General features: G+C 45.0%; 3 protein-coding genes across 6 annotated transcripts in view; 1 reads left to right on the top strand and 2 right to left on the bottom strand.

Annotated features, from left to right (window-relative positions):
- The window catches only part of LOC142560775 (uncharacterized), a 26951-nt gene extending 17526 nt beyond the window's left edge, over positions 1–9425 (bottom strand). Inside the window, exons 1-2 of one of the 2 annotated variants that reach the window (XM_075673104.1) lie at positions 9300–9425; positions 1780–2039 (exon numbers count right to left, since the gene is read on the bottom strand). In XM_075673104.1, coding sequence (XP_075529219.1) covers positions 1780–2039; positions 9300–9411 — 372 coding nt within the window. In that variant the 5' untranslated portion in view covers positions 9412–9425. Of the gene's footprint in view, positions 1–1779; positions 2040–8590; positions 8736–9299 lie in introns of those variants that run through there. The other variant, XM_075673105.1, reaches the window with a different exon arrangement.
- LOC142560782 (protein Hikeshi) lies at positions 8918–18685 on the top strand. The gene is made up of 4 exons (XM_075673115.1): positions 8918–9072; positions 9131–9260; positions 15121–15228; positions 18334–18685. The coding sequence occupies exons 1-4, from the start codon at positions 9037–9039 to the stop codon at positions 18645–18647; spliced, it is 588 nt and encodes a 195-aa protein (XP_075529230.1). The 5' UTR covers positions 8918–9036; the 3' UTR covers positions 18648–18685.
- On the bottom strand, positions 17929–24600 carry LOC142560781 (THAP domain-containing protein 1-like). 3 transcript variants are annotated; one of them, XM_075673113.1, is made up of 4 exons: positions 24181–24600; positions 21852–22050; positions 19909–20237; positions 17929–18631 (listed from the first exon to the last, which is right to left on the bottom strand). In XM_075673113.1, the coding sequence occupies exons 1-3, from the start codon at positions 24282–24284 to the stop codon at positions 19950–19952; spliced, it is 591 nt and encodes a 196-aa protein (XP_075529228.1). In that variant the 5' UTR covers positions 24285–24600; the 3' UTR covers positions 17929–18631; positions 19909–19949. The 3 variants fall into 3 exon arrangements, with proteins under 3 accessions (XP_075529228.1, XP_075529229.1, XP_075529227.1); XM_075673114.1 differs by having other exon boundaries at positions 19942–20237; XM_075673112.1 differs by having other exon boundaries at positions 19932–20237; positions 24181–24599.
- Between the last annotated feature and the right edge of the window lie 22 nt (positions 24601–24622).

Below are 24622 nucleotides of genomic sequence, written 5' to 3'. Positions count from 1 at the left end.
ATATCTGAACAAATAATAATGCCACATTTCTTTCTGTGAAATCACAAGCTTGATAAAGCATTGTATGCAGGTTGAGGCTTTTGATATAACACAGCATTTTTTCTTTCTCTTGTTTACTCTTCAATACTTGGCAACATCAACCACTAAAGGACAAAACTGCGTAGAAAAGACAGCCTCTCAGTGTAGGGCAGCTGCTGTAGGATCTGTCACATATATCACGAAGTTCATTTTCATCATTTTTCTTTGATGGAAGCAGTCACCCACAAACAACAACAGCAACCACGTAGACGACTACTCGTGATCAGCTGTAGGTTCAATTGTCATTGCATTGCCACAAGGTCAACTTCTACAGTTTTGCATGACTCCTAAAGCTTCCTTTTTAGTGGCTCTTCATATATTTTTGTGTCGTGCCCACCACAATATAAACACAACAGACATAAACATAATTGGGGGTGTTAAATAGTGGCCATATTGTTAAAAATTTATCAAGAATTATGCAAGAGTCCTCGGCTTTTAAGTAAGAGGCACAGAATGCAACAGCATCGAGCACCAGCTTGGATACATTGATGCACTGAGCACAACTTGAATGCATCCCTGAAAAATTCCACACAGCTTTCTAATACTGGTTTTACATTTTGCAGTAGTACTGCAGGCACGAGCCTTCTACCATAAGTGCACTAAGCGCGCCCTATAGCCTCTGGCTGAGGAATGACTTGCCACTGTATACCGTCAATGATCTTGTGTCATTAGTAACCCTGTCTCCTCTTCTAAGTGCTCTTACACTATGTGGTCATACGCTTCGCAGTCATACTGTGTCGTACAAAATTACGCCTTCAGTTTTGTCACCATGGGTGTTCTCTTGACAGTGCATGCCTTTCAGGCATTGTGAAAATGCCTCTGCAGTTGCATGTGGCCCTAAAGAACCGGCAATACTCTGTGCATTGGTTTTGGATTTACGGTACAGCACACATATTATATCCCCTTCGGGCGCAAACTAAATGTGTTGTTTGAAAATTGCCACTTCTTCAGTGAGCTTTGTCATATTTACAAACTGTGGACTCCATGCGAAGACTCTCTACCAGAATGTCAGATATGAGAAATTTAACCGTTTCATGTCTAGCACCGCTCTAAGAAACCTATCCAGCTGCATGAAAAATATGGATGACGTAAAACATTGTGAGAAACAATGAAAGACGCGAAACAGCTACATGACGACTTAATGATGTCGAGAGCGAACACCCAGCCATCTACCTTCCAACTCATTTTACTGAAACCTTTCACACATAGCATTCAAACTTTTAGGTCAGGTCCAATCAGAAGTGTTTCAATATGTATGCGGCACATCTTAGGTATATTTATTTTGGTCACTGTTTCTCGCTTTGATATGCTATCTTGGCGTACACAATTCTGTAAGCATTGCCTGAAGGGGATATAATTGAGAATCTTTCTGAAGCCTCAAAGGGGAAGAGAGAGAGAAAAAAGATGTGTTGTATAGTTGTGACATCACTTCTTTTTGCTCTTACCGTCGCATATATGTAAACATTTTGTGTGCTCGGTGTACTTCACGATCAGTTTTCTTTTCAAGGCTGTCCTTTTACACCAGTGAGCTTGTATGCTGCCTGCAGGCTCTTGTCAGAAAAGCTCATTCAGGCTTTGGCAGGCCTCACGAATGCACCTTGCCTCCCGTTCTGGTGAATAAGCCATGTTACTATTATTACCACTGCACCAGCGCATTGCTGAATCAACGCTGGGGTTGCGTAAAGTCTAGCACGTCCAGACCTGCTGCGGTGCCTCTCCCCGAGACAGGAAGCCTTCGGGGTTCTCGAGAAACTGGTGGCACTTGAGGAAGTGCGGGCCGCACTGGGCCGACTCGGGACCGCTGACGCCGCTGATGGCGCCAGGACACTGCATGCGCCATCGGAACACCAGCTGCGGTCCCATCACGTGGTCCCAGGACGAGAGGTACACACCCAGCACTCCGCACTCGGACGTCATGCGCCCGCACACCCCACTCGCCACCGAGGCCGCCGAAGCGCCATCTGGTGCAAGGGAACGTAAAGGTGCACGTGAGGAAGCGAAAATTTCGAGACCACGGCATCAGCAAAAAAATTTATTAGTCGTAATACCATCACAGGGAGGGCTTGAACTATTCATCTTCAATAAAATAGCACTTCGTTATAATAAGGTCTCACCTGACACCCAAGGAACCTTAATTACATCCAATATTCATCATAAACTTCATCATCATCATCATCATCATCATCATCATCATATTCATCATCATTTGTTAAATGCTAATATTAGTGAGGAACATTTTAGATTCGCTTTGTTATATCCGATAATTCGTTATATAACTGTTCTTTACATTGGGATTTGACTAAACTAACACAGCATGACTGAAAGAAGGACAAAGCACTTGTCCTGTTGTGTGTGTGGTTTTTTTTTTCTTTCTTTTTTGTGTTCTTGTGTCAGCTGCACTGTTTCAGCTTATATTAAATATTTACGATGACACATCCATGGAATGTTGAGTTGCATCGGCACGCTGCGTCAGCCAAACACCCAGATGTGGACTGTACCAGTTGATTTCAGACTACATGCCAGGGCCGCAAAAAACATTTGTGTGGTACCAGTGGTTTTCAGACTTTTACTTGCAACTGTGCAGTCAGAGATAAATGAAAGAGCAACAGAAGAAACAGGAAAGCTGATTCAGAGATTGCAATGATCATCCTGCCGACACTGCCCTGATGACTGTTCACACTCTCTTCAGAGCTTCACGTACATGGGATACAACTAAGGTTGCTAACTGTCCCGAATTAGGTGTGGAAGTCCCAAATTCTGAGTAAAAATCCCAAGTACTGACCTGACCCAGTCGGGACGGCTAAATGTCCCGACGTTTGCTTTTTTTCCGCAGAATAGCAACCAATAAACCACATTTCTTTTTTATAATGCCTGACAGCTTGATTGCACATTCTTCTCTTCTATCATCTATTGCATTGTCAAAAACGTAAAAGTGGTTTCATGTTTTGTTAAGGTTATAGTTCTGCTTTAGGGCCTAACTGTTCCCAGTACCTCTACCTGTATTGGCTGTGAGGCCAGGCTCCCAAGACCTTTGCTTCTGCAAGTGGCCTATCATCGAGTCTATTCAAGGCACACCGGAGAGTCTTCAGTACCTGAAGGTCACTTGAGTGACCAACTGCTGACATGCTACAGCTTAGTGCATGTGAAAGTGCAATGAAGATTCATGTCTTTTCTCTCTCTCTTTCGTTCACTCCTCCATCCCCCTCTGCACGTGTAGGGTAGCAAATTGGACTAAGTCTGGTTAACCTCCCTGCCTTTCCTTCCTCCCTTCTCTCTTCCTATCTCTATTGGCAGCCTTGTTAGCTAGGCAGCTACTGCACCTTTCTTGTTGTAAATCGTGACATGGTGGGACTAAAGAAATGTCTTGTTGCTGCACATATGGACTGGCGGCTCCTGGCACTAACAGGGTCAGTCGTTGCCAGGCTGAAACTTGTGAATGGACAGAAGTTTTTTCCTGTATTCTCCTTCTCAATAACAAAACACAATAATCCGCCTGGCAGAGGATTTGAGTCCAGTTTAGCTTCCCTATACAAATTACTGCAGCACATGTACTGTGTGATGATCACCTTTTACACTCGAACCTGGTTATGATGAGCGGGATTGTGTTTAAAAAATACTTTGGTATGTCAGGCACTTTCATATACTCAAATTCGCCTATAACGAAATTAAACTGTGATGCATTCCTTATGTATACATTTGCTATGTCCAGTTTAAAATTGAAGCAAGGAAGGAATCCATTTACTGAAGGCAAAACTATTTGTAGTAGGCGCAAGCTTTTGTATGTGCCTTGAAATGTTTCTCAGAGTCACTAACGATGGCATTCTCAATGAGCAAGACTCTGTAGACCTGCTCCAGTCTGCTTCCATTTATGGCTTCATTACATTGGTAGCAGATGGCTTGAGTTCGATATAGCCAATTTCCGGATTGTTACAAGGGAGTTCAATTACCCGAGTGTCAATCACTGAGTTGCATGTGTTTGATATAGAGAATAATTTGTTTTATCCAAGTTTCTTGTATTCGGGTTCAACTGTGAATGTATTATACTATATTTGATGTCAACCCCAGAATTCAATGCAACTTTCACCCACAAAACAGCACTAAATCTACCCCCTGTGCTTCTATGCTCCAATAAATAGCTCTTCAGAGATACCAATATTGAAACTTCTGCCATCACACCATGGAAATCAGCGAACATAATTGGCTGTTGCATCTATACAAATTTTCTTTGAGTTAGACAGTGGTGTATTCGCCCCTGCGTCCTTGGGTCTTCATCAACTACAGTAGCTGTTTGTAATGTTCTTTTACAGTACAGTCGAACCAACATCTAATGAACATGTAACAAAGTAAATCTTGAATGTTTCTTGCCGACACCAGCATGTAACAAATCTTTGCTCATAACAAATTTCGGATATAATGAAGGCATGTTCGTGCGAAATGCGACTCTGTTCTGGGCAAGTTCAACTGTAGAAGATGTCATGGGTTCTTTCAGCTCTGACATGTTCATGAGTGCTCTGCAGGTTGTGCCACCAGAACGAACTACTTTACATAACCCCCACAGTTGCTTCAGCTTTCTGTGCAAAGGTTGTCTTGATTTCTCTTCCACGTTCACAAGAGTTGTACCATCCTAACAGTAGAGAAAAGCATTTCTCTTTGTCACCATTACTGCATGGCTTGGTTCAATGTTAAACATCATGAGCAGCATTGGTGCAGTAAAAGCGACCTAATGGAACCCAAATGGGTGACTCCAATGTAAAGGCACCCACAAACTGGTTTAATGAATGCGGATGCTTGCAGCTGTATTGTAAACAATGTGGTGGTACTACAGAGAACCAAAAGGACTCGTAAGCTATGCTTGCGTGCTTTTACCCGTGATGACATATGGGGCAGAGACTTGGAGACTGACAAAGAAGCTAGAGAACAAGTTAAGGACCGCACAAAGAGCGATGGAATGAAGATTGCTAGGCATAGCGTTGACAGAAAGAGAGCGGTTTGGATCAGAGAGCAAACGGGTATAGACGATATTCTAATTGACATCAAGAGAAAAAAATGGAGCTGGGCAGGTCATGTAATACACCAGTTAGATAACCATTGGACCATTAGGGTTACAGAATGGGTACCAAGAGAAGGAAAACGCAATCGAGGATGACAAAAGACTAGGTGGAGCGATGAAATTAGAAAATTCGCAAGTGCTAGTTCGAATCTGTTGGCGCAGGACAGGGGTAATTGGAGATCGCAGGGAGAGTACTTCGTCCTGCAGTGGACATAAAACATGCTGATAATGATGATGATGATGAAGCTATGCTATATACTTAAGTTGTTGAAAGCCAATTTGCAAGAAAAATAAATTATGAAGAGCTACTGAAAGTATACCGCAGTATCACAATTAACAGTGGAGGCTGCTTCCCTGTCAGGATCTGTGCTATGCACAGGTTGTCACAGCAACAAGGTAATCATACAAAACATTCATAGCAGGTACAGGAGCTGTAAATGACATGCCTATAATCACACATATGTATTACAGCTGTATAGGCTGCTATGTTGAAGGGTCCCAAACAACACTGAAAATTTTGTTACCAATGTTATCGGCTAATGTCTTAACCTGTTAACTCCCATGCTCAAGCTGTACTTGTTGGCGGTTCGCACTGATGACAAAAAAGATGAGTTTTATTCATTCAGGTTGCAAATTATGCTGCTAAAAACAACAACAAAAAAAAAAGAACAGGCCAGATCGTCAGACTCTTTTTGACGTGTGCATTTGCGTTTGGATGCTCACGCATCTCAGTTTGTGGTCTACATTTTTTTTTATGATCATGTGTCGAGATGATAATACAGTAAGATTCCATTTATGTTGAACTCAAAGGGGAATAAGAAAAAGGTGTTCTGCTTATGCAAAAGGGAGGAAAATTTTAAAAATGTTTCTTTGTTTGAATGACGCTGAGTGCTGTTAATATTGCTGGGATGCAAAGTAACATGTAACTGCACTCGGCTTCAATTTTTCCAGTTTATTTCGAACAAAAAGTGGGAGGCTGCTAAGGATGACATGCAGCCACCATGTAACACTGCCTGCATTCAACTTAATCATTTTCTATCTGGTTTCGTTGCAGTACCGCACACAATGGACAATAAAGTCTGGAGTGGAGTGGAAGCATGGAGGAAGGAAACAGATTAGGGGGGAGCACCACATAAGACATTGAAGCCTAGTCGTAACATAAAGGAAAGGTTCATGTGCAATGGGCCTTCGCTACAATAACCGAGCGATAATTTCTAGCCGCTGAGAGCATGGGAGGGAGTAGAGCAGACAGTGGGTAGCGAGGGCGCTGCTAAGATATATCGTAAACGAAACAATATCTTGAAGGGTCTGGCAACCATGGAGGGTCTATTCTCAAGAGTAAACACACAGAAGCCCCAAAGAGAGGGAAGGACTGCATCAGAGGAGGGCAACTTGCCGAGACTAGCTAGTTTTTTGTTGTGCTCCCTTAAAGTTTTCTTTTTCTTTCCTCCATGAGTGAAAGGGCCTGCACTTGGAAACATATTCCAATGTGACATGGTGCTGGGCCTCAATTTTGTAGTGATGCTTTTTAAGATGCTAATGCCTTTTCACACTATCTGCTCAAAAAGCAAAAAGCGGCATAAGGGCAAATTAGGCATCAGAATCGGCATCCCTACAAAATTGCGGCCCTGAACTAACTTGTGATCTTCATGATGAAACGCATAATGTCACCATGAAGACGCAACGGAGTGGTGTTGGCATTAATGCTTTGATTTTTACGTCTTGCTTCGAGATGTTTTATCTGCTCTCAAGATGCTCCTTTATAATTATTTTAACAGATCGGGAATGTGCACCATATAACTTGCAAATTAGTGGTTACGAGTATACTTAGCAGGGCCAGTATAATGCAAGGATCCCTTACACTCTATTCTATTCCTTTCTTGCTGCCCACAGTTCACATACCATGGGCCAATCTCAGTTATGATGCAGGTAGAACACCATTTGGACCACTGCCAAAGCGCAAGAAAGGCATGGCATTGAAATGAAATCATTACATCATCCCGGCCCAGACTGCCATGCGGGGCTAGTGAGGCAGAGGTACCCATTAGAAGGTATGCTGTGTAAAGCCATTTGCTGAAAATTGACTGTAGTGGTTACTAATATTCGAAAATGAAACATGCCGTATAGTGTAGTGCGCTGCATTCTCTTGACAAAAGTTAAAGAATGCAGCCCTTGAAACAGAATGCAGCTGAACAAAACACGGACAGGTCAATGTCCCGTTAGTACAATGTTCAGCAAGGTTCTGACTTGTGTTGTAGAAGTTGCGGAGTGCTTTTTTGGTTGCAGAGTGTACGTCGAACAAACCTTCTCACACCTGAGGCGCTTGTGATGAGTCAGTCACGCCGTATTATACCTTTCTCGCACCTTACGGCGCTCTACCTTCAATATAACATCACTCATTCCCCCGGCGGGGGCAGAAGAGTCCGTAGTAGAGACCGGGCCTGCTCTCCTGGAGAGATATGTTAATTCGCTCGTGCCAGGCTTTTGGTATGCTGCTCTCTGTGACCTTTTGAAAACATTTTTATTGATCCGCTCTGAGTTAAATAAACGTTCTTCTGCACAAAAATGTGCAAAAATCGGTAGGCATGATCCACAGAGTCAGCGCAACGGAAACAAAGCAGGTACGTACGACATACCTTCAGACGCATCGTTATTATAATCAGAGGTGTTTTCCTGAGGCCTCCGTTTGCCAGTTACATGTGCCCTCCTGGAGCAGTATTTGTCAATATATCGTCGCAACGAGAAAAGAACCCAGCAACGAAAAAAGTGCTCCGCGACTTCTACAACACCAACCAGAACCTTGTCCATGCAATGTTCTTAAACCTGATGTTTTCGGTCTCAGTTTAGTGAGCAATATATAAAAACCGCAATATCGTGAAAAGGTAAGTTCGGCAGGCTTTCGTTCGAATGCTGTTTGTTCACAACGTGCAAATATATCAGTCAAACGTGCTGCTTGCTGGCAACTGAACACTGGTTGTTGCCGTGCTGCATATATAGCTCTAAACTATAAATGATGGCACGAAGGTCGTCACTGCTATCCGCGCTGCATTCATCGAGGTCATTTCAGGCACGAAATATATCTGGTTACGGTCTTCAGGAAACCTGTGCAAGGTGTGGTCAGCTCTATGAAACCCGTGATTAAACATATCACAAACAGTTTCGGATTACTTCAACTAAACGTTCTTTCTCAAACAATCGACACAGTCCAACCAAATATAACACAAGTTTATTTCTCGCATATTTAGTTTCCGCATTTAGATTTACCTCTTCCCATAGCCTTGAACTCCCACGCTTTATTTGGTGTGAACTATCCGACGTTATTTCCCGTTTAGTAGCCACTTAATTGTCGAACGACAACAGGCCACAATCGGCTGAGCAAAGCTGCTGGGCTACCGGGCTTGTAACTTATGATGCCTTTTATATGTAGTGCGCTCAAACATGTTCTCTCAACAGCCCCGTTACCTTTCGCTTCAGCACGCGCCATAGCAGCGGAGATCAGTGACGGTCGATTCCGTGCGCTTCTTCAAATGAACGGCGCCCCTCCATCGGCCAAACAAACGAGCAACAGCTGATCAAATGACAGTGCCCATGACAATGCGTACGAAACCCACGTCGACGCTTATCAAGCAAGTGCTTTGAACGCGTTATTCGAGCTTTGTTTTACGCCAAAGCTACTCCATAAAACACATGAACCAGTAAGTGATTGCCTAGAGCTTGCATTTTTGAACTTTTTCTCACATTGTGGGTCATCTTTGTTGTTTTGACGTGTTTCAAAGGTCTCTAACCCCATCATCATCATCACCGCCATATATAAACCGGTGCGTCTGTGGGCGAACGTGGTTGGCGTGGTTTCCGAAGCTAGCGCACACCCGTCCTCGTGACAGCTTGGCGTGCCAGTCGGCTGCAACATGAGCATCTTCGGGGCGATCGTAACGGGACGCCTGGTAGGTGAGCCGCCGAGGCGTCGTGGTGTTGCTAACGGCGCCGTTATTCCTAGTGCAGGTGCAGACGGATTTCCAGACCGTCGACCAGACCAAGTTTCTCATCAACATCCCCGATCCCGACAGCATCAACCACATAGTGGTCTTCCTCACGGGCACACAACCCTTCCCAGAGGGCTTTGGCGGCGCAGGTATGATGCCACAGACGAAACAAAAAACAACATACGAACCCGTCTTGCAGAGCGACACATGACGTGTGGGCGCGGCGCTTGTTATAGTTGTCAAGCAGGCCTTGGTGATCCTCGGACTGAGCGAAACGTCGCTTTTCTGCGGCCAAACCATCTAAATTAACGTGCGCGATGATATACGTAACCGTACCGCCTGGCTCATTGTCGATGAACTGGCGCTTATTTCGCTCAAACCGACGTGATTTGTGCTGCGGCAGTTATGTGAGCATGTTATGCAAGAGAGTGCATTCGCGATTGTCTGGAAACGGGCGTACTGCGGCTGGCATATCATTTTAGACGACTGCTGTATTAGAGTCAGGCTCAGGTTCCATGCACGCGGATCTTTGCAAGTCTGGCTAACGTGGGCTAACCATAAGCCGATCGGCGAGATCGTCGTGAGAATCTTGTTCGCCAAGCAGTTCCCTCATGGATCAGCGTCGAGTACGTGTTGAAAGCGTCAGCCCATTTTCCTTCCGGCAGATTCAGTGACAACGGTCATCGTTTGTTTCTTGAAGCACCTTTTCTTATGACAGGCAGTATCTCGGTAGATGGAGGCATCATAACCAATTATTCCAACTCTGCTGCCTGACCACTGGTTCCATATTGATCAAAAACGCGTGTTAAGATGATTCGTGCAGTCATCACATACTGAAGGTGCTTATATTGAAAATTAAGACAGGGTTATTCATCACTAAGTGGGCTGTGTTGCCAATTGAAACCGGCGATTTATTAAACTACTTTTCTGAGCCAGCTTAGTTTCGTCTGTGAATGTTCATGATTGATTGTAAGCAATGCAGCTTGCAGCTAACTCCTGGGGTAGCAGCCGAGTTGGCTCCAAATGTGTGGGCATAGTAAATTGCCAATCTCAGTTGAAAGTGCTTTCCAGTTCGTGTTACTCATATCTTTGTACGGGTAATAAGTACAAACAATGAAATAGAGGTGCTGACATGTCCACCATTCCGTTGTGACAGCAGCTTTTATGAGACAAGCACTACTGTCAGCGACATGTAATTCATTGTAGAGGAGGGGGGCGGGGTCACAACAGCACATATGGGGTGCGATCTTGTACGCGTTCCATTGGAGGCGGTCCGTTCTTTACGTCACGAAATATGCAGTCCATTCCGTTGCGTTCGTCCAATAGCAGACGACACGGAATGATTGACAGCAGCAAGACGCCACGGCTCGGGTCACATTGATGTCATGGCGTTCGTCACGGTTCAAATTGACCAATCGCGTGCAGCTCGGTGGAACGGACCGCCTCTGTTCTATTTTGGAACGCGTACAAGATCGCACCCATGGTGAGCATGCGCAGCTGTTCTGCCTTCGAGCCATGACAGCACTTCCTATTTTTCACTAAAGTATAAACCCTGTGCAAGCAATCTGGTGCACGACAGTGTCAAGCGACGTAATGGAGATGGCTGTCGCATTCACTCGTCGCCTACAAGTCGTACCCCATGCGAGCAACGACTTTGAGCGACATCTCCCCGGTGCTGCCGGTATGAGGGCAGCAAATACGCGCCGAAACTGGCGTTGTGTGTGCTTTATTAAATTAAGTTGATGTGTTTTATTGTAAGGAGCAGCACGAAATATTTCTCAAGGTCTCATATTTCTCTTGTCCTTGCACTTATCAAAATTTAGTCGTTTGCTCGTTCCGTGCGACATTCGGTAGTACTTGACTGGTGTACATCCAGTTCTAGCTTCGTGCTGTTGGCTAGTCGCTCATAGCACTTACGGGCAACGAGTGACAAATTCTAGGTTTCCAGAACCAAGCGATCGAGCAACAAGAACGAGCGACATGTTCACGCGGCGACCCATTTCATCACTCAATGCCATCACTCGTTGCCGTCGCGCACAAAATCACTCTCATGGCGTTTGGGCTTAACACTCTAGTCCACGGAAGTTCTATGTGCCAATACCTTTGCAGTTGAAGGAATTTTATAGAGTGCATTCGCTGCACATGTGACTACAGTGGTGCTGACATGCAGCAAATATAGACATTTATTTTTATTTATATATTAATTTACTTATGAACTCAGATGGCCACGAGGCATAGGAGAGAGCATCGAGTTTTGTAACATGAAAAAAGAGAAGCGTTTTGGCAGATCTTCAACAGCAGTCTTGAATGATGCAGTATTTGAGATTGAGGTGAAAGAGGTAGACAGACGATTCCTGTTATACTCTGGTCTTCGGGACGAAGGATTCATGGTACTGGTTAGTGGTGCAGCGTGGCACACCAACTGTAAGGTGGTGGTCTACATGCAACGATGCCATTATGAAAAATGAGATTGCTTAAGCATACTTTTGAACTACTCAACTTTGTGAAAGATGCATAGAGCCTGAAGACAGCCCAGAGGCATAAATGTTTTTTTTCTGTAATTCAGCTTGTATATATTGACTGGTGTGTGAACATGAAAAACCAACTTTTTGTTTAAATACCATGGTTCGATAAGAAAGGCAGCATCTGTATGTACACTCGCAAGTTAAAGTTTGAAGACCAGTGGTGGCAGCAAAAAAAAAAGAAACATTGCATTTTTGGCATTACAGTTAAAATTAAGTGGTGCAGCCTACGTGTGCATGCTCTACCAGCACAATGTGTTGCAACAATGCACGTGACGGAGCTGTGCCAGTAGAAATTTGCACTTTAAGCTGATGCCGTGTTCACCAAACTTTTGCTTGCAGGTGTACATGGGAAAAGTAACAACCCACTTGTGTATCTTGTTGGGAAAAACATTTTTCTTTGCCTAAACATGCAGAGATCAAAGTTGAACCTCGATATAACAAATTATTGGATATAACAAAGTTAATCTAAGACATTTCACTGTTATCAGCAAGCAACAAATATGTGCTTATAACGAATATTGGATATAAAGAAACAATTTTTGCGTCTGATACAACTTTGTTGACATTTCGATGCTGCATCCTGGATTTTGTGTTTGATGCATAAGAAACACACTTCACTTATGTTTTTTATCGTCTGCGAAAACACAGTGGACCTATATCAGATTAGTGTCAATTTCCTTTAAAGCTGACAGGAACGAGATGATTAAACCATTTCCGCACTGTTCCACATGCGTCTGAATGTATATTTGGGGGAAGTATTTGATGTAGTAGAGTCAGAGTTCATTTCGAAAAGCATTAAAGGCAATGTGCTTGTAGTGTACAAGGACTTGCACGAAAATATAAGTCAGGAGACGACGTTTTCCTTTCTCACTTCTGAAGCACTAACTCGGCACAAATATTTAGAAAGAATGAAATAATGTTGCCTGAATTTTGCTTTAACTTGCGGTCTCCCTGTAAAACACGGAAATGCTTGTGCATTTAGATTGATGTGCATGTTGAAGAGAACCCCAGGTGGTTCAAATTAGCTCAGAGCCTTCCACATAGCTTCCACGTGCAACGGTTTCACATTTGCGAAAACACGGCTATAGAAAAGCCAAAAGGTAACTTGGCGTGATACATTCAGTGGTGTATAGCTTGTCTTATTTTAACCCTTTCAGGGTCAATGACTTAACTATGTGGCGCCGTGAACGAGTCCAAAATGGTCGATGCCGTATATTTACGGTGCCGTCTGTACATTTAAAAAGCAAGCCAATTTCCTAATTTTTTTCTTTCCTGGCATGTGGTGCCCCTATGTGAGAATACAGAAAATTTTTTTATCAGACCTCCCTCTCTTGATTTTCGTTGCATGATTTGCTTTAGAGCTAGTATGTTTGCGCCGGTGTGTCTTGGCACACGCGCGGGTGGGCGGCGGTTAGTTTGAGTTTTGTTCCGCAGGCGGTTTCTGCTTCTTGCGCTCACAAAACTGATGGCTATCTCATTACTAATCGCTCAAAGGGTGACCACCTGTTACTCGCTGGTTTATTGCTCGCAGGGGTGCGCATACGAAGGATGCCGCCGTGCATGCGTTTCCTTTCTTTTTTCGGGGGGGGGGGGGGGGGGGGGAGACTCTCGAAAACTAATCACGTCTGTTTGGCAATAAGATGAAGATTAGCATAAGTTTGTCACGCATTTTGCTTTTTTGACGGGCACACGACCACAGTTTTCTTGACTCACCTATGCAGTTCGATTATGCTATGGATGTAAATATTAGTGTAAGAGCACGAATGTTTGAGACTTGCAAAATATTCTCGTGCACATATTTTATAAGCCTTGAACTATGCATATAACAATGCATCGAATTTTTAATTCTTATAAGTTTATTTTCTTATATTACTGTTGTTATTAATGAATAAACAGTACATATATACCAATGCAAAATATTTTTTCCTCACTTTACGGTCACCCTAGAAAAATTACGGTAAATTTTTTTTCGGAACAGGTCCCTCTGAAGAATTTAAATCGGCAATACAAAAAATCGACCCTGGGCAGTCGCATACGGCAAAAGAAATTGACCCTGAAAGGGTCAATGTATGCACCATATTAAATAAGAAGTTTAGTATCTGCTCCCCAGCCTACACCAATGCGAATAACACTTTGGAACTACACTCAGGAGTGCTCTTGCACACACGCTTTGCCTCCGCAGCTTTCTCTTCGTTGTCAGGAATAGTCCGTGAGGATAATGTTGCCCAATTCCGTGCAACATTGCGGGCCACCTCCGCATGCGTTGTTCTTGGGCTGTTCTGCAGTGCATGCACGTTTTGTTTTAAAGCGATCCTTCCCCTCCACTTTGCACAGATGGCTGTCTGGCTGAGTAAACCGGGCCGGTCTCAGAGAACAGCCAAAGCACAGCCAATCCTGGAGACGGTGCACTCAAAGGTGGTCACACTGTAGGCCGATCCCGACACCTATGCACAGTATGTGCGCCATTGCTAGAATTCGAATTTGGCTTGTAATGCACCCGGAGGTTGTGCAATGTCACAGCACCCACACGCCTTGCAGTGTGAACCAATAAAGCTAACCAATGAGTGCCTCGCGCAGTGCACGTTTCTGCAGGCCTTTTGGAAAGCTATTGCTTGACTGGCAATAATTTTCCAATTGTTTCCGTCCAATTTTGTTTTCTTTATTTATTCTCTTCTTTCACTATTCTTTGTCTACGTATCCTTTCCCCCCTTCAGAGAAGGCAGGCATTGTGGCCCTCCTGGTGGCAGCTTCCGGCAAGTTCTTTCCTCTCTCTTTGTTTGCGAACCCAACACTATTACCCATGTTCAACGGGAACACTTCAACGATGTCCTACCACACAGTGATGTAAACAGCACAGAAACTAGACAAACCATCAAGGGAACGGACGACGCAGCGTCCGTGTAGCCCCTTCCCTTAATCCTTTGGCCAACACTGAATGATGATGGGCGGCAAGTGTTGTTTTTTGGACTAAAGCGTGAGCAGAGGACAAGGAGAAAGTCTGGCACACGACTCACAGTGGTATGGCACAGGTAATGTAAAGCAACTGCAACATACACCTATGTTTCATATTGGATGATAACTGTCTGTACAAGCTCCAAACAAAGCCACAAGTTGCTTGGGAGTGATGCTCGCTTGCAGTGTTCCGCCTGGTGTCAGCCCCTTATTGCTGAAAAAATTTCAGCAAAATATTTTTTTTTGTCATTGAATGTGCTCATTATCAGTGTAGTTTGCACACTCTGATGAAAAACAAACATTTCCTTCTGGTATTTATATGTCTCGTCTACAAAGCGTTAATTTCTTGTCCCGTTTTTGCACTGTCTGCCGTATTGTATCGTCATACCAACAAGCCCAGCTAACAACCATTGTGCCCTGCCGTGAGCAGCGAATTGAGAAAACCGCTTCATGCTTCTGGTGGTAACGCCTTGCGAACGATTTATCAATCACCAGCTTTTAAACGCCTGCTTGACGGTCTTTCGTTCCGCAGTGTACTTCTGCTACCCCAGCCCTGAAGCGGTAGGCAACTGGCAGCTACTTGGTTTCATCTCCAATGCCAAGCCCAGTGCAATCTTCCGGATCTCCAAGCACAGAAAAGGTGATTTACGCTGTCCCACATTGGCTGCGGCAGCACCTCAGTGCTGCTTCTGTACAGCTGGGAGTTCATTTAATTGTAGACACTGAAGCTTTCTAATCCGTACTGGCATTTTCTCGTCTCTTAAAAGTGCATGCATTACGCAGACATTGCTTTGTACAGTTTTGGTGTTGGATGCTGCGCACATGAACTGTTTCGTTTTTAATTCAGGTTTTCACTGTAGGCGAGTTTGTTGCAAGTGTAATTCGCAACATTCAGTGCAGTTGTGGTAAAACATGGTGCACTGCTTCTGTGTTGACTCTGCAAACCTGCTGAGCACCTAAGGTGCTCTGTCTTGCCATCGCGACACCTGTTCAAATGGGTTGAGGGTGTTGACATTATCCTCAACATTCTCCAGTTATTAGAAAAATGGGGCACACAGCTTTTATGCACACGGTTCGTTCAGCAATGAAGGAACTGAGTGTTGCCCATCTTGACTTATTCAGTTTTGAAAAGTTGAGGGGACACATGGGTCCTGGCCAAAAGAATCTTTTAAAATCTTTATTCTTTGAGGTATAGTGCCGAAGAATTGTACATATGTAAAGTTATGTACTTATTTCGAATATGAGGTGCATATTTGTTTCTTTTTTTGGTTGCAATTTTATGCAGGCTTCTTTTCTCTAATATTCTGCAAAGAGTTGCTAAATATGAGTTCCTCAGATTTCGCTTAACAGTGTATCAATGGCTTCTGTGTGATTCAAGGAATGCCACGAGACCAGCGTTATGTCAGAAGGGTTGAAAAATGAGCTTGTTGGTGCAGTTTGAAACTCATTTGGAGGAGTGTCAAATGACGAGACGAAACAACACTGCACCCTCGTGTTGTCTTTCCTTCTCTCGTCGTTTAGCACTCCTCCAAATAAGCTTCAAACTTATGGCTCTGCCTACCCTAAAACAAGAGCTGCGAGACTTCGAAGTTGAGGAGCAGAAAAAATTGAATTTTCTCTTTAAAATTTTGCAACTCCTGTTCTAGGACACGCAGAGCGAGAACATCAGCCACACGCACACCGAGAGCTGGGAAGTTACGCTTTCCAGTTGCTTTAGCTGAAACAGTGTGAAGATTGAAAGGCAGAACACCATCGCGAATCATCTGCAACAACGTAAACGAAGCATCGACGTACCGTGATCTCCCTATAACGGCACAGTAATCGCCGACTTAATGCGACTTTGCTGTGGTGCACTGTGCTGCATTCATGTCGTCTCTGACCGCGTATGTATCGACGGCAATGACAAGATGGCAACGCTCGAGCAACTGTTGGTCCGAATTGGTCCATATTGTCTGAATAGCCAAAGTGGACACGGTGCCGCATGAACAAATGCACAAAAAGTGAGTGCCACTGTCATGGAGTCAGAGATGGCGCCAGCACGCATGCCAGTGCTATCTCGGAGGCCATGGCTGCCTGTAGACTATGCTGCTGAAGCGTGCTGGAGGTACACTTCGACAGTGTGGTTGAAAATGAGTGACTTTCTTCGCAGCTTCTGAAATCAGCGCGTGGCAGTCATAGTTTCATCACGGTTGGACTGGAGCGGTGTTGTGCGGCCAGTTCTGTTATGCTTCCGTGCTTCAGAACTTCGTGTCTGCCCTCCTTTTATCGTGACTGGGTCTGAAATGTTTGCGACAACAGTATGGCACTTTTGAAAATGTTCGTTATATGTGGATGCAGCTTCAACGGGCAGGGCCAGAAAATTGTAAATGCAGTGAAATGTGGAGGAAATAAATGATTATACCTGGGATTGTAATAAGTGAATCTGACTGTATTTGACTTGAAAGGTAATTGGCAGACCAGTGAAATAATTTGTACGCAGTAGACTTCAGTCGGTTCGACTTCAGTTAGCTACATGTTTTGGTTAATTCGATCCCAACCGAAAGTATCGGCCAGCACCCATGAATTTTTTGGGCCCGTACTATCATTATTTCGATCCTGAAATTACCCTTCGCCGGATAATTCAAACTTGTCCAGTCGGCATTCATGTGCCTGAACCCAAAGGTGACCCTTCTAGTGGCAGCATGTCTCAGTGGAGCTTAGGGGACAGCGAATGTGTTAAACTTGCATCGTTTCTCTTGAAAACGCCTATTTTGGCCTGCCCTAGGAAGATATTTAAGCAATAACAGTAGCTCACAATGTCCAATTACAGTATTTACCCAATTGTAACGCACGCTTTTCTTTTAGAAAAAAATTGGGCAGGAAATTGGCTGCACGGTGCAGTATTATGTGAAACCACAACTGTTTTTATGGCGTTTGTATGCTTTACGGCATAACTCATCTGCATTGCGGCAAAGCCAATTTTAGTAAACTGGCTGCCATTGTACTATCTGTGCCAAATCTTTTTGTTTTAATATGAAGTTCCCGTTGTATATATACCTTATTTAGGACCTTTAATGTAATTTATACGTTAGTTTTCTACTTTGGACATACAGAAACCGGGTGTGTGCCTTATTAGGGAGCGTGTTAGCATCAAGCAAATACTGCCGTAGGCCGTGACAATATGTACCTAACTTACGTATGATATTAATTGCAGACCTGGACAAATATTCGCAAAACTTGTAATAAATGTCGTCTGCGGCTGGCTATTGCAATCATCCCGTTGTTGGCTAATGAGGAAACATTCCTACGTGAAAGTAGTGTTAGTGTAACCAAATGCACCACATTAGGCCACAGCGCCAAAGTCTTCCAAGAGTTAGGTTTTAATAGCAGCCTTCTTGGCATGTTTAGCACATTTGGTAACCTGGTGAGTGTATTATGAGGTCACCACGTCATAACCACGGCGTGTTTTGCCTCACCTCCGGAGTGTGCACACAAAGTTCTGGGAGCTGCTTCATCTTGCTAGTTTTTCTGCGACACTAACTTTGCAGCATTTCCTTGGCAAATGTACATTTAGTGAGGCCTTGTCACAACAGCGAAGATGAGCGGCACAAATTGCATCCAGGAAACCGTGGCAGATGCGTAGAACTCAACAAAACTACACAGAGAGAGGCTGCACAGAATCAAGCGTAGTTCCTCCCTCATGTTGTGCGTGCCGTTTTCTGCCACGCACGAGCGCCAACTTGCCCAAACGTGCTTGTGTTCGCAGAGTGTTCGGAGATGCACGCATTCTCGGCGCACGGCTTCAGCAGCGTGGCCCAGCTGGGCATCTCGGTCGAGCCACTGGCCCAGATCCAGTTCCAGGCGTCTCCCTTGGGAGACGCGTCGGCCGTCGACTCGCACACAGAGTTTTGCACCAAGATGGCAGAGAGCCTCTTCAACCACCTGGCCTCGTACGGGGGCTCCGTCATTGTGCCCACTCATCCGGGCGAGAGCTTCTTCCCCGTGCGGGCGCTTGAGCAGTGGTACTCCAACTTCCGGCGCCGACTCGAGCAGAACCCTAATTTCTGGAAGGGCACATAATAAAGCGAGCATGTTTTGTATTTCTTTTGTTACGAAAACAGTGCATTCTCTGATCATTCAATCGTGTCCTATTTGGATGTTGTGGCATTCAAACTATAATAAGGTAAACTCTCATCACGAGACAATGCAGCCAAATTCCCAACAACATGACTTCGATAGTGGTGTGCAGAGAATGTTTAATGTGTTGAATGTAACCTATTTCTTCTTAAAAATGTTTAGGTGTGAACGCCTGACATGGTAGTCTTTGGCAATCACTTTTGTGGATACAATCACTTTTGCAAGATTTTGCTTCACTCGGCATCAGTTGGGTTGAAGCATGATGCTTCAAGCGTGGTGGTTCAAGCTTGGCATGGCGCCAGAAGCACAGTTGGCTGTATATGCCAATGCATCCAATGAGCGCACATGCAGAACCTAGTGAAAGTGATCACACGAGAATACCGGCCCCCTGGAGTGGCGCCCACCTGTTTCTAGTGCTGCACCAACTATGCCAACGACGCATTTAATGGGGATACCTGGAAGTTGACCTCAATTCCTTGTTTACAATCTCTAAAGGTTAACGCTTGACGACCAAGAAATGCCTGAATGCTGACTCCTGCCTTTTCACATCAGCATTGCCAAATGTTGTGGCTAAAATGCCTGGGAGTCCTTCGGTGCTGCTTGCAGCTGTTCTTAATCTGTGGAGCTTCACAATGCATGGGATCTAATTATAGTTAAATCAGCTCTCTCTCTGCACAGGCATAGATGCAAGCAGTCAGATTAGCAAACGCTGATTTATGTTCCTCCTTTTACTCTCTCCGATACACCAAGATCGTTCCCGAAGCAACATCAACTTGGCATCCTTGATTCTTCGAGCGACAACTTTCTGTGCCTGCTGCAGAAGTTAACCCCAACATTCTACGGTTACCACACCAACAGCAAAGTAATGCCACAAAGATGCCAAAGCAGTGCTGCTGTTAGTTTCAATGTTCTCGAAAAAAAAACATGGTAGATGACTACAAATTATATCCTGACATTATATATATGCAACATGCAGTGCATGTACACAGCGGCTTGTCTGTGTTTTCGTGTGTCCTATTTGTGTTTCCCCCATATTGTTTGCACTTCACTGGTACAACAAGACTGCTTTGTTGGTCGAGAACCGGACAGGGAATGATCGTACTGCTATTTGTGCCTGCAAAGCCTAGCTGGCTGCTTTCCTGTACTACACTGCGCCAACAACACCCTCCCCCCCCCCCAACCCCCCATTTTTAAATATACTAGCCTGTATAGAGAAAGCAGACGCACTCATCCGTACAGTCCTGCCTACATCTCCATGATGGTCTGGTTGAGGAGCGAATAGACCATGTCGTTCAGCATGGACACACGCTCTTCAAGCCGGCGCACTCGCTGCCGCGACAACTTGAGCTTCTTGCGGATGGATTCTCCTTCCTCGGGGACACGCACCCTGCGCACCGAGGCCTCCCGTGCCACTGCGGTGGCAGCCGGCGCGGCCTTGGGCGTGCCGTAGCTGTGGTCCAAAGACGACGACTCGCTGCCCTCGCTGCTCTTGGCTGGCCCAGTAGAATTGTCCGAAACAGTCTCTATCACGTCCTGGAACACACGCCCGTTAACCCTTTAGTGATGACACACATAAGTATTAGAAAAAAAAATTATTTTCCATATAAGTGTGCAAAACATATACAGAATAAGCATAATCAAGGAAAAGAAAAAAATATATATACAGCGGAACATTTTTAAACAATAAGGCGAGGCAACACCTCCGTGTCCCCACATCAGAGACTTGAGGCCCCGTTGGCGAAAGCTCTGCAGGACTATAAATAAAGTTGTTACCAACCAAATAGGAAGGAAAGCCAAGGCCAGAAACTGGAAGTGTGCTTCCCCCCAAGCCATGTAAGATTTCGTTTAGAATTTGTACAGACAGCTCTTGTCATAGGTGAACAATAGATGTGATTTTTATTTTTGTTACGTCACGTGTGTGACCCTACTGCATTAGGAGATCTTGCGCCGGTCCGTCTTGTCTGACCGTGCTTTCAAAATAAAGAGAGACACATGCCAAACTTCTTTCTCGTCCTGTGTTCCTGCTCTAAACCAAGAAACGACACTTGCTGCCTGGCATTCAGTATTGGCCAAACGCATTTAGCCAGAAACTTTGTACTCAGTGCAAAAATTTAGGAAGAAAAACTTTTTGTGTGTGTGTGGTATGCTGCCTATAGGCAACACTTGTCAATAAAGGGTTAAATGCAATTAAGTCCTACCAGCATTGAAGTGGTCGGCAAAATCTTTCAGTTTATGAGCTGTGGCATAGACACAATCAGCTGATATTTGCACCACTGTGCATTGAAGGTATGCTAGATGCAATAATTAGCAAGTTTTATGTTTTGCACACCCGAAGTTAGGGGACACAAACTGCTGGGCGGACAAAATATTTCAAAAGGAGTAGAGAAGAATGCCAGCAAAGCGTGGGGCATTGGGTACACCAAGACATTTGTGTGCCCTCTTTCTAAAACCCCCCTGGTAACTCGAGATAAAATGAGATTACTGCCACAAGTGTCCAAAGTGCCACTTTCACTCGGGACAGAGCCTTCAAAAGTGAGAAAGTAGTGTAAACACACAAAACTGGTGCCGCCACTATGAATATATAGTACCAGGTGCCATGATGTAACATGCACCATTGCACATAAGAAGGCAAAAAAATAAATTGCTGTTTTGGCAATCTGAAATCGCACTGTGGGTAATTTCAGGTGCCAAGTGGAGGGCTCTGGAATAATTTTGACCTATTGTAGTCAACCGCTCACGATAAAACTGTTCACGTTGCATTTCAACATTCCATTTTACATTTTATTCAGCGTAAATCGCTGTTTATATAGAACTCGAATGCAAATAGCTGTTGGTACTTCTTCATACTGCTCTGTTCGAGCTATTTGCAGCACAGTGGAGCCCCCTCTGTGCAGTCCAGTGACTTGCAGCAGGCAAGAAATCACCTACATCGATCTCTCTTTCTTGAGACACCAATAAGTGTTGTTATTCCTCGTATACGAGCTATTTGAATTCTTGAATCTAACAGTCTGGGTCGATACTGAGCCTGCCCTTAGCATCTCTTCAAAGCAACGGCCTATCAAATAAACATCTCAGTGAGATGCTTTAATAAGAGAGTAGAATCATGCTACAGGCGATTGGAAGACCAATGCACGGTGCTGCTGCTACCTGCTGCCTATCGTCTGGGTAGGCGAAGATGGTGGGCACGGCATCAGGTCGCAGCCTGGTGGAGCTGCCCGAGCGTATGAAGCAGCGCTCCAGGAAGTGGTCTGAGCAGAGCACCGAGTCTTCGGTCGGTTCCCAAGGTGCCGGCAGGTTCACGTTGTGTACCCATGCCTTCAAGAGCATTGGCGAGTCCACTGGGAACCTACACGCAGGCACAAATGTGTTACTATTAGGTGTCTGCAGCAAACAGACATCTTTGCTGTAATTGGTGCCAATCCTGTCCCCCCTCGAAGCCCTTCTCTTTCGGCACATTTACAGAAAGTGAAGCACAGCCCTCGCCCCGCTGTGCTGCACAAATGAAAGTCATGAAGTAACAACGGGGTGAAAGAAATTAAGCGACAATGTCCGTTACGTGCGGTCGGGACCTTGTCTGAAGTCTAGTATGTCCAAGGCCACCAAAGTGCTAATGCACATCTTAAAGCAAAGTGGGCTATATGACCTCTATGTGAGTGAACACTGATCTGCAGGCGTGTGCACGCTGGCTCTCTTTCTTTCGCCCTTCTCACCTGCAGCGCGACTAACTGGGCACGATGACCTACATGCTTTTCATTCTTTGCCTTCTCCGCCACAGGTCAGCATTACTCACTCATGACTACGCTGACCCATGCTCGCGCCCACCCATTTCACAGACATCAGATAGAGCACGAGGGCCGATCAGTTTGAGTGGATGTATGAGCAGGTGTTAGTAAGCGACTATGAACGTGAGTGAACACGGGCGAGTATGTGTGGCCGTGAGCAGGAACACGAGTGAGTCTGAGTAGACATAGATGCATGTGTATACACTTTTTATTCCAAAGATGAGTAAAATAGTTATTAGTTTGTGGATCATCTTTTTTTTTTTTTTTAGAACTATGCAGCACAACCTCGCACCCGCTACACCTGTCCTTTTGTGTTGCACTTATGGAGAGAGAAAAAGGACGTCAGCCAGATGCAGGATGTCACAATAACTTGGGAACATGGCTTTGCATGCTTTCGGTGAATTCTGAAGCACAAATCTGAAGACCTGCCAATGAAATGAGCTAAGTATGTCTGTTATGTGAAAAACCCATTCCTCTAATGAGAACCTTTGGTGTTGTACCAAAGCATGAAGGGGCAGGAGGCCCCACTGCTGTCTTACTGGTCTTGCATGCCTGACATCACATAAAACAATCCGAAGCTATGATTCCAGTGCATAAAACGGATGAGCAGGATTTTGTGCTAGGTAGAAAAGACAAACTATGTTGATATGCCTTATTTTTTCAAACCATTGGAACATTTTCTACAAGTCGCTGCATGAGCATAATGGTGGCACGGCCTATTTTCAAATTGTCATACACACAAGAACAGCCAGTTTGTTCTACAATGCACAAGACAAGGCATGCACCTAGAAAGTGCTTGCATGCACGGTTGGTACATCGTCCTTGTTAAAATAATGATGAGTGCCAACCTTAGCTGCTGAAAAGTGGAATGCAGAGAATTAAGTGAACTACAGAACTGAGAAGAACTGTGCTGACCTCTACAACCCATTTCATACCAATGATGCTGTCCACATGTGCAACATGCCTCAGTGATAGAAGTATTAAAATGCAGTCTGGGCGCAACCAATAGCGTCCATGTACAGGTGTCACACAGTGCTGAAGAAACTGGCTTTGAGGTGTTCCGTGCCCAAGAAACACACACATGCACGCACACTCTTGTATGCTGATGCGCCACACTTTGCAAAGCGCAATGTTTGGGGAGTGCTCCAATGAACATGAAATGGAGAAAGAAAGGAGTCGGTGACCGTCCTCTTGCAAAGTGCCGGAAAGAACAGAAATAAACACACGAGTTCTAGGATTTGGCTTTTACATTCCAGCGCTACCAACGGTGACACACCGAAGAGTCGCAATGTCTTGCGTTTACTGAAAGCAAGTCACTGTACTGTCGCAAACCGAAAATGCAATGTAAATATTTGCGTGGCCAAACACGCCGCGTCCTACGAAGCTGACAGCAGCATGCACATGCTTCCAAGGCGTTGCTATATTTGGTTTGCCACCTCTAGTTTGCAGCACTTACAACGACTAGAGTGTCAATAATTGGCACTGCCATGCGCACGCCGCAGATCGGTCATATGGGCGTGATGTCGCGAGGTAAACCCGCCGTAGTTATTCAGCTGTCAGACTACCGGCAGAAAACAGACTTCTCGCCTTAAATGCCGGCCGGAAGGACGACGTTACTTCGAAATGCGCGCGACTATCGGCAGGTCACCCGACACCCTTTGCAGTCGACAGCATGCCGTCACAGATCTCCTTACTTGTGGAAAGTTGTGCCAGGACAGTCGTCGCTGTTGTCGCAGTTCCATGCTTCGCAGATTGGCATCCTAACACCGTTGGCGGGTCCTCGGGTGGCCTCTTCCATCCACCAGACTGGGACTCGCGGACTAGCTCACCGCAGGGTGCCTAGTGCGACGAGCGGCTCTTTGAAGCGATACTTGCATATGCATCCACTTACAGCCACGTCTGATGCGGAACAGCGGTCTGATCTTCGGGTGACGATGAACCTAATGCACGTTCAACACAGAGATCGGGTTAAGTTATGCCGCCAAACCGCCAACACGTTCACAGCAATGGACGTAGCCACAGCTGTCCCTCCTCAGAGGCAAAAAATGCGTATTTGTCCAAGCGTCAACGCAATGGCGCCAATGATGGCGCCTCGGTAGCTACCCATCATCATCGTCGTCGTATTATGCCAAGCGC

The sequence above is a fragment of the Dermacentor variabilis genome, chromosome 10, assembly GCF_050947875.1.
Source record: "Dermacentor variabilis isolate Ectoservices chromosome 10, ASM5094787v1, whole genome shotgun sequence".
Lineage (NCBI taxonomy): Eukaryota > Metazoa > Arthropoda > Arachnida > Ixodida > Ixodidae > Dermacentor > Dermacentor variabilis.
This window is presented reverse-complemented; position numbering and strand designations above follow the sequence as displayed.

Excerpts from the sequence above, each read along its gene's own strand:
- LOC142560781 (XM_075673113.1), bottom strand. The coding sequence starts at position 24,284 with ATGGAAGAGGCCACCCGAGGACCCGCCAACGGTGTTAGGATGCCAATC. Across the intron at positions 22,051-24,180 it reads CCTGGCACAACTTTCCACAA|GTTCCCAGTGGACTCGCCAA; the intron begins GTAAGGAGATCT and ends GCCTGCGTGTAG. Across the intron at positions 20,238-21,851 it reads ACCCAGACGATAGGCAGCAG|GACGTGATAGAGACTGTTTC; the intron begins GTAGCAGCAGCA and ends CGTGTGTTCCAG.
- LOC142560782 (XM_075673115.1), top strand. The coding sequence starts at position 9,037 with ATGAGCATCTTCGGGGCGATCGTAACGGGACGCCTG. Across the intron at positions 9,261-15,120 it reads AGAGGGCTTTGGCGGCGCAG|TGTACTTCTGCTACCCCAGC; the intron begins GTATGATGCCAC and ends TTCGTTCCGCAG. Across the intron at positions 15,229-18,333 it reads GATCTCCAAGCACAGAAAAG|AGTGTTCGGAGATGCACGCA; the intron begins GTGATTTACGCT and ends TTGTGTTCGCAG.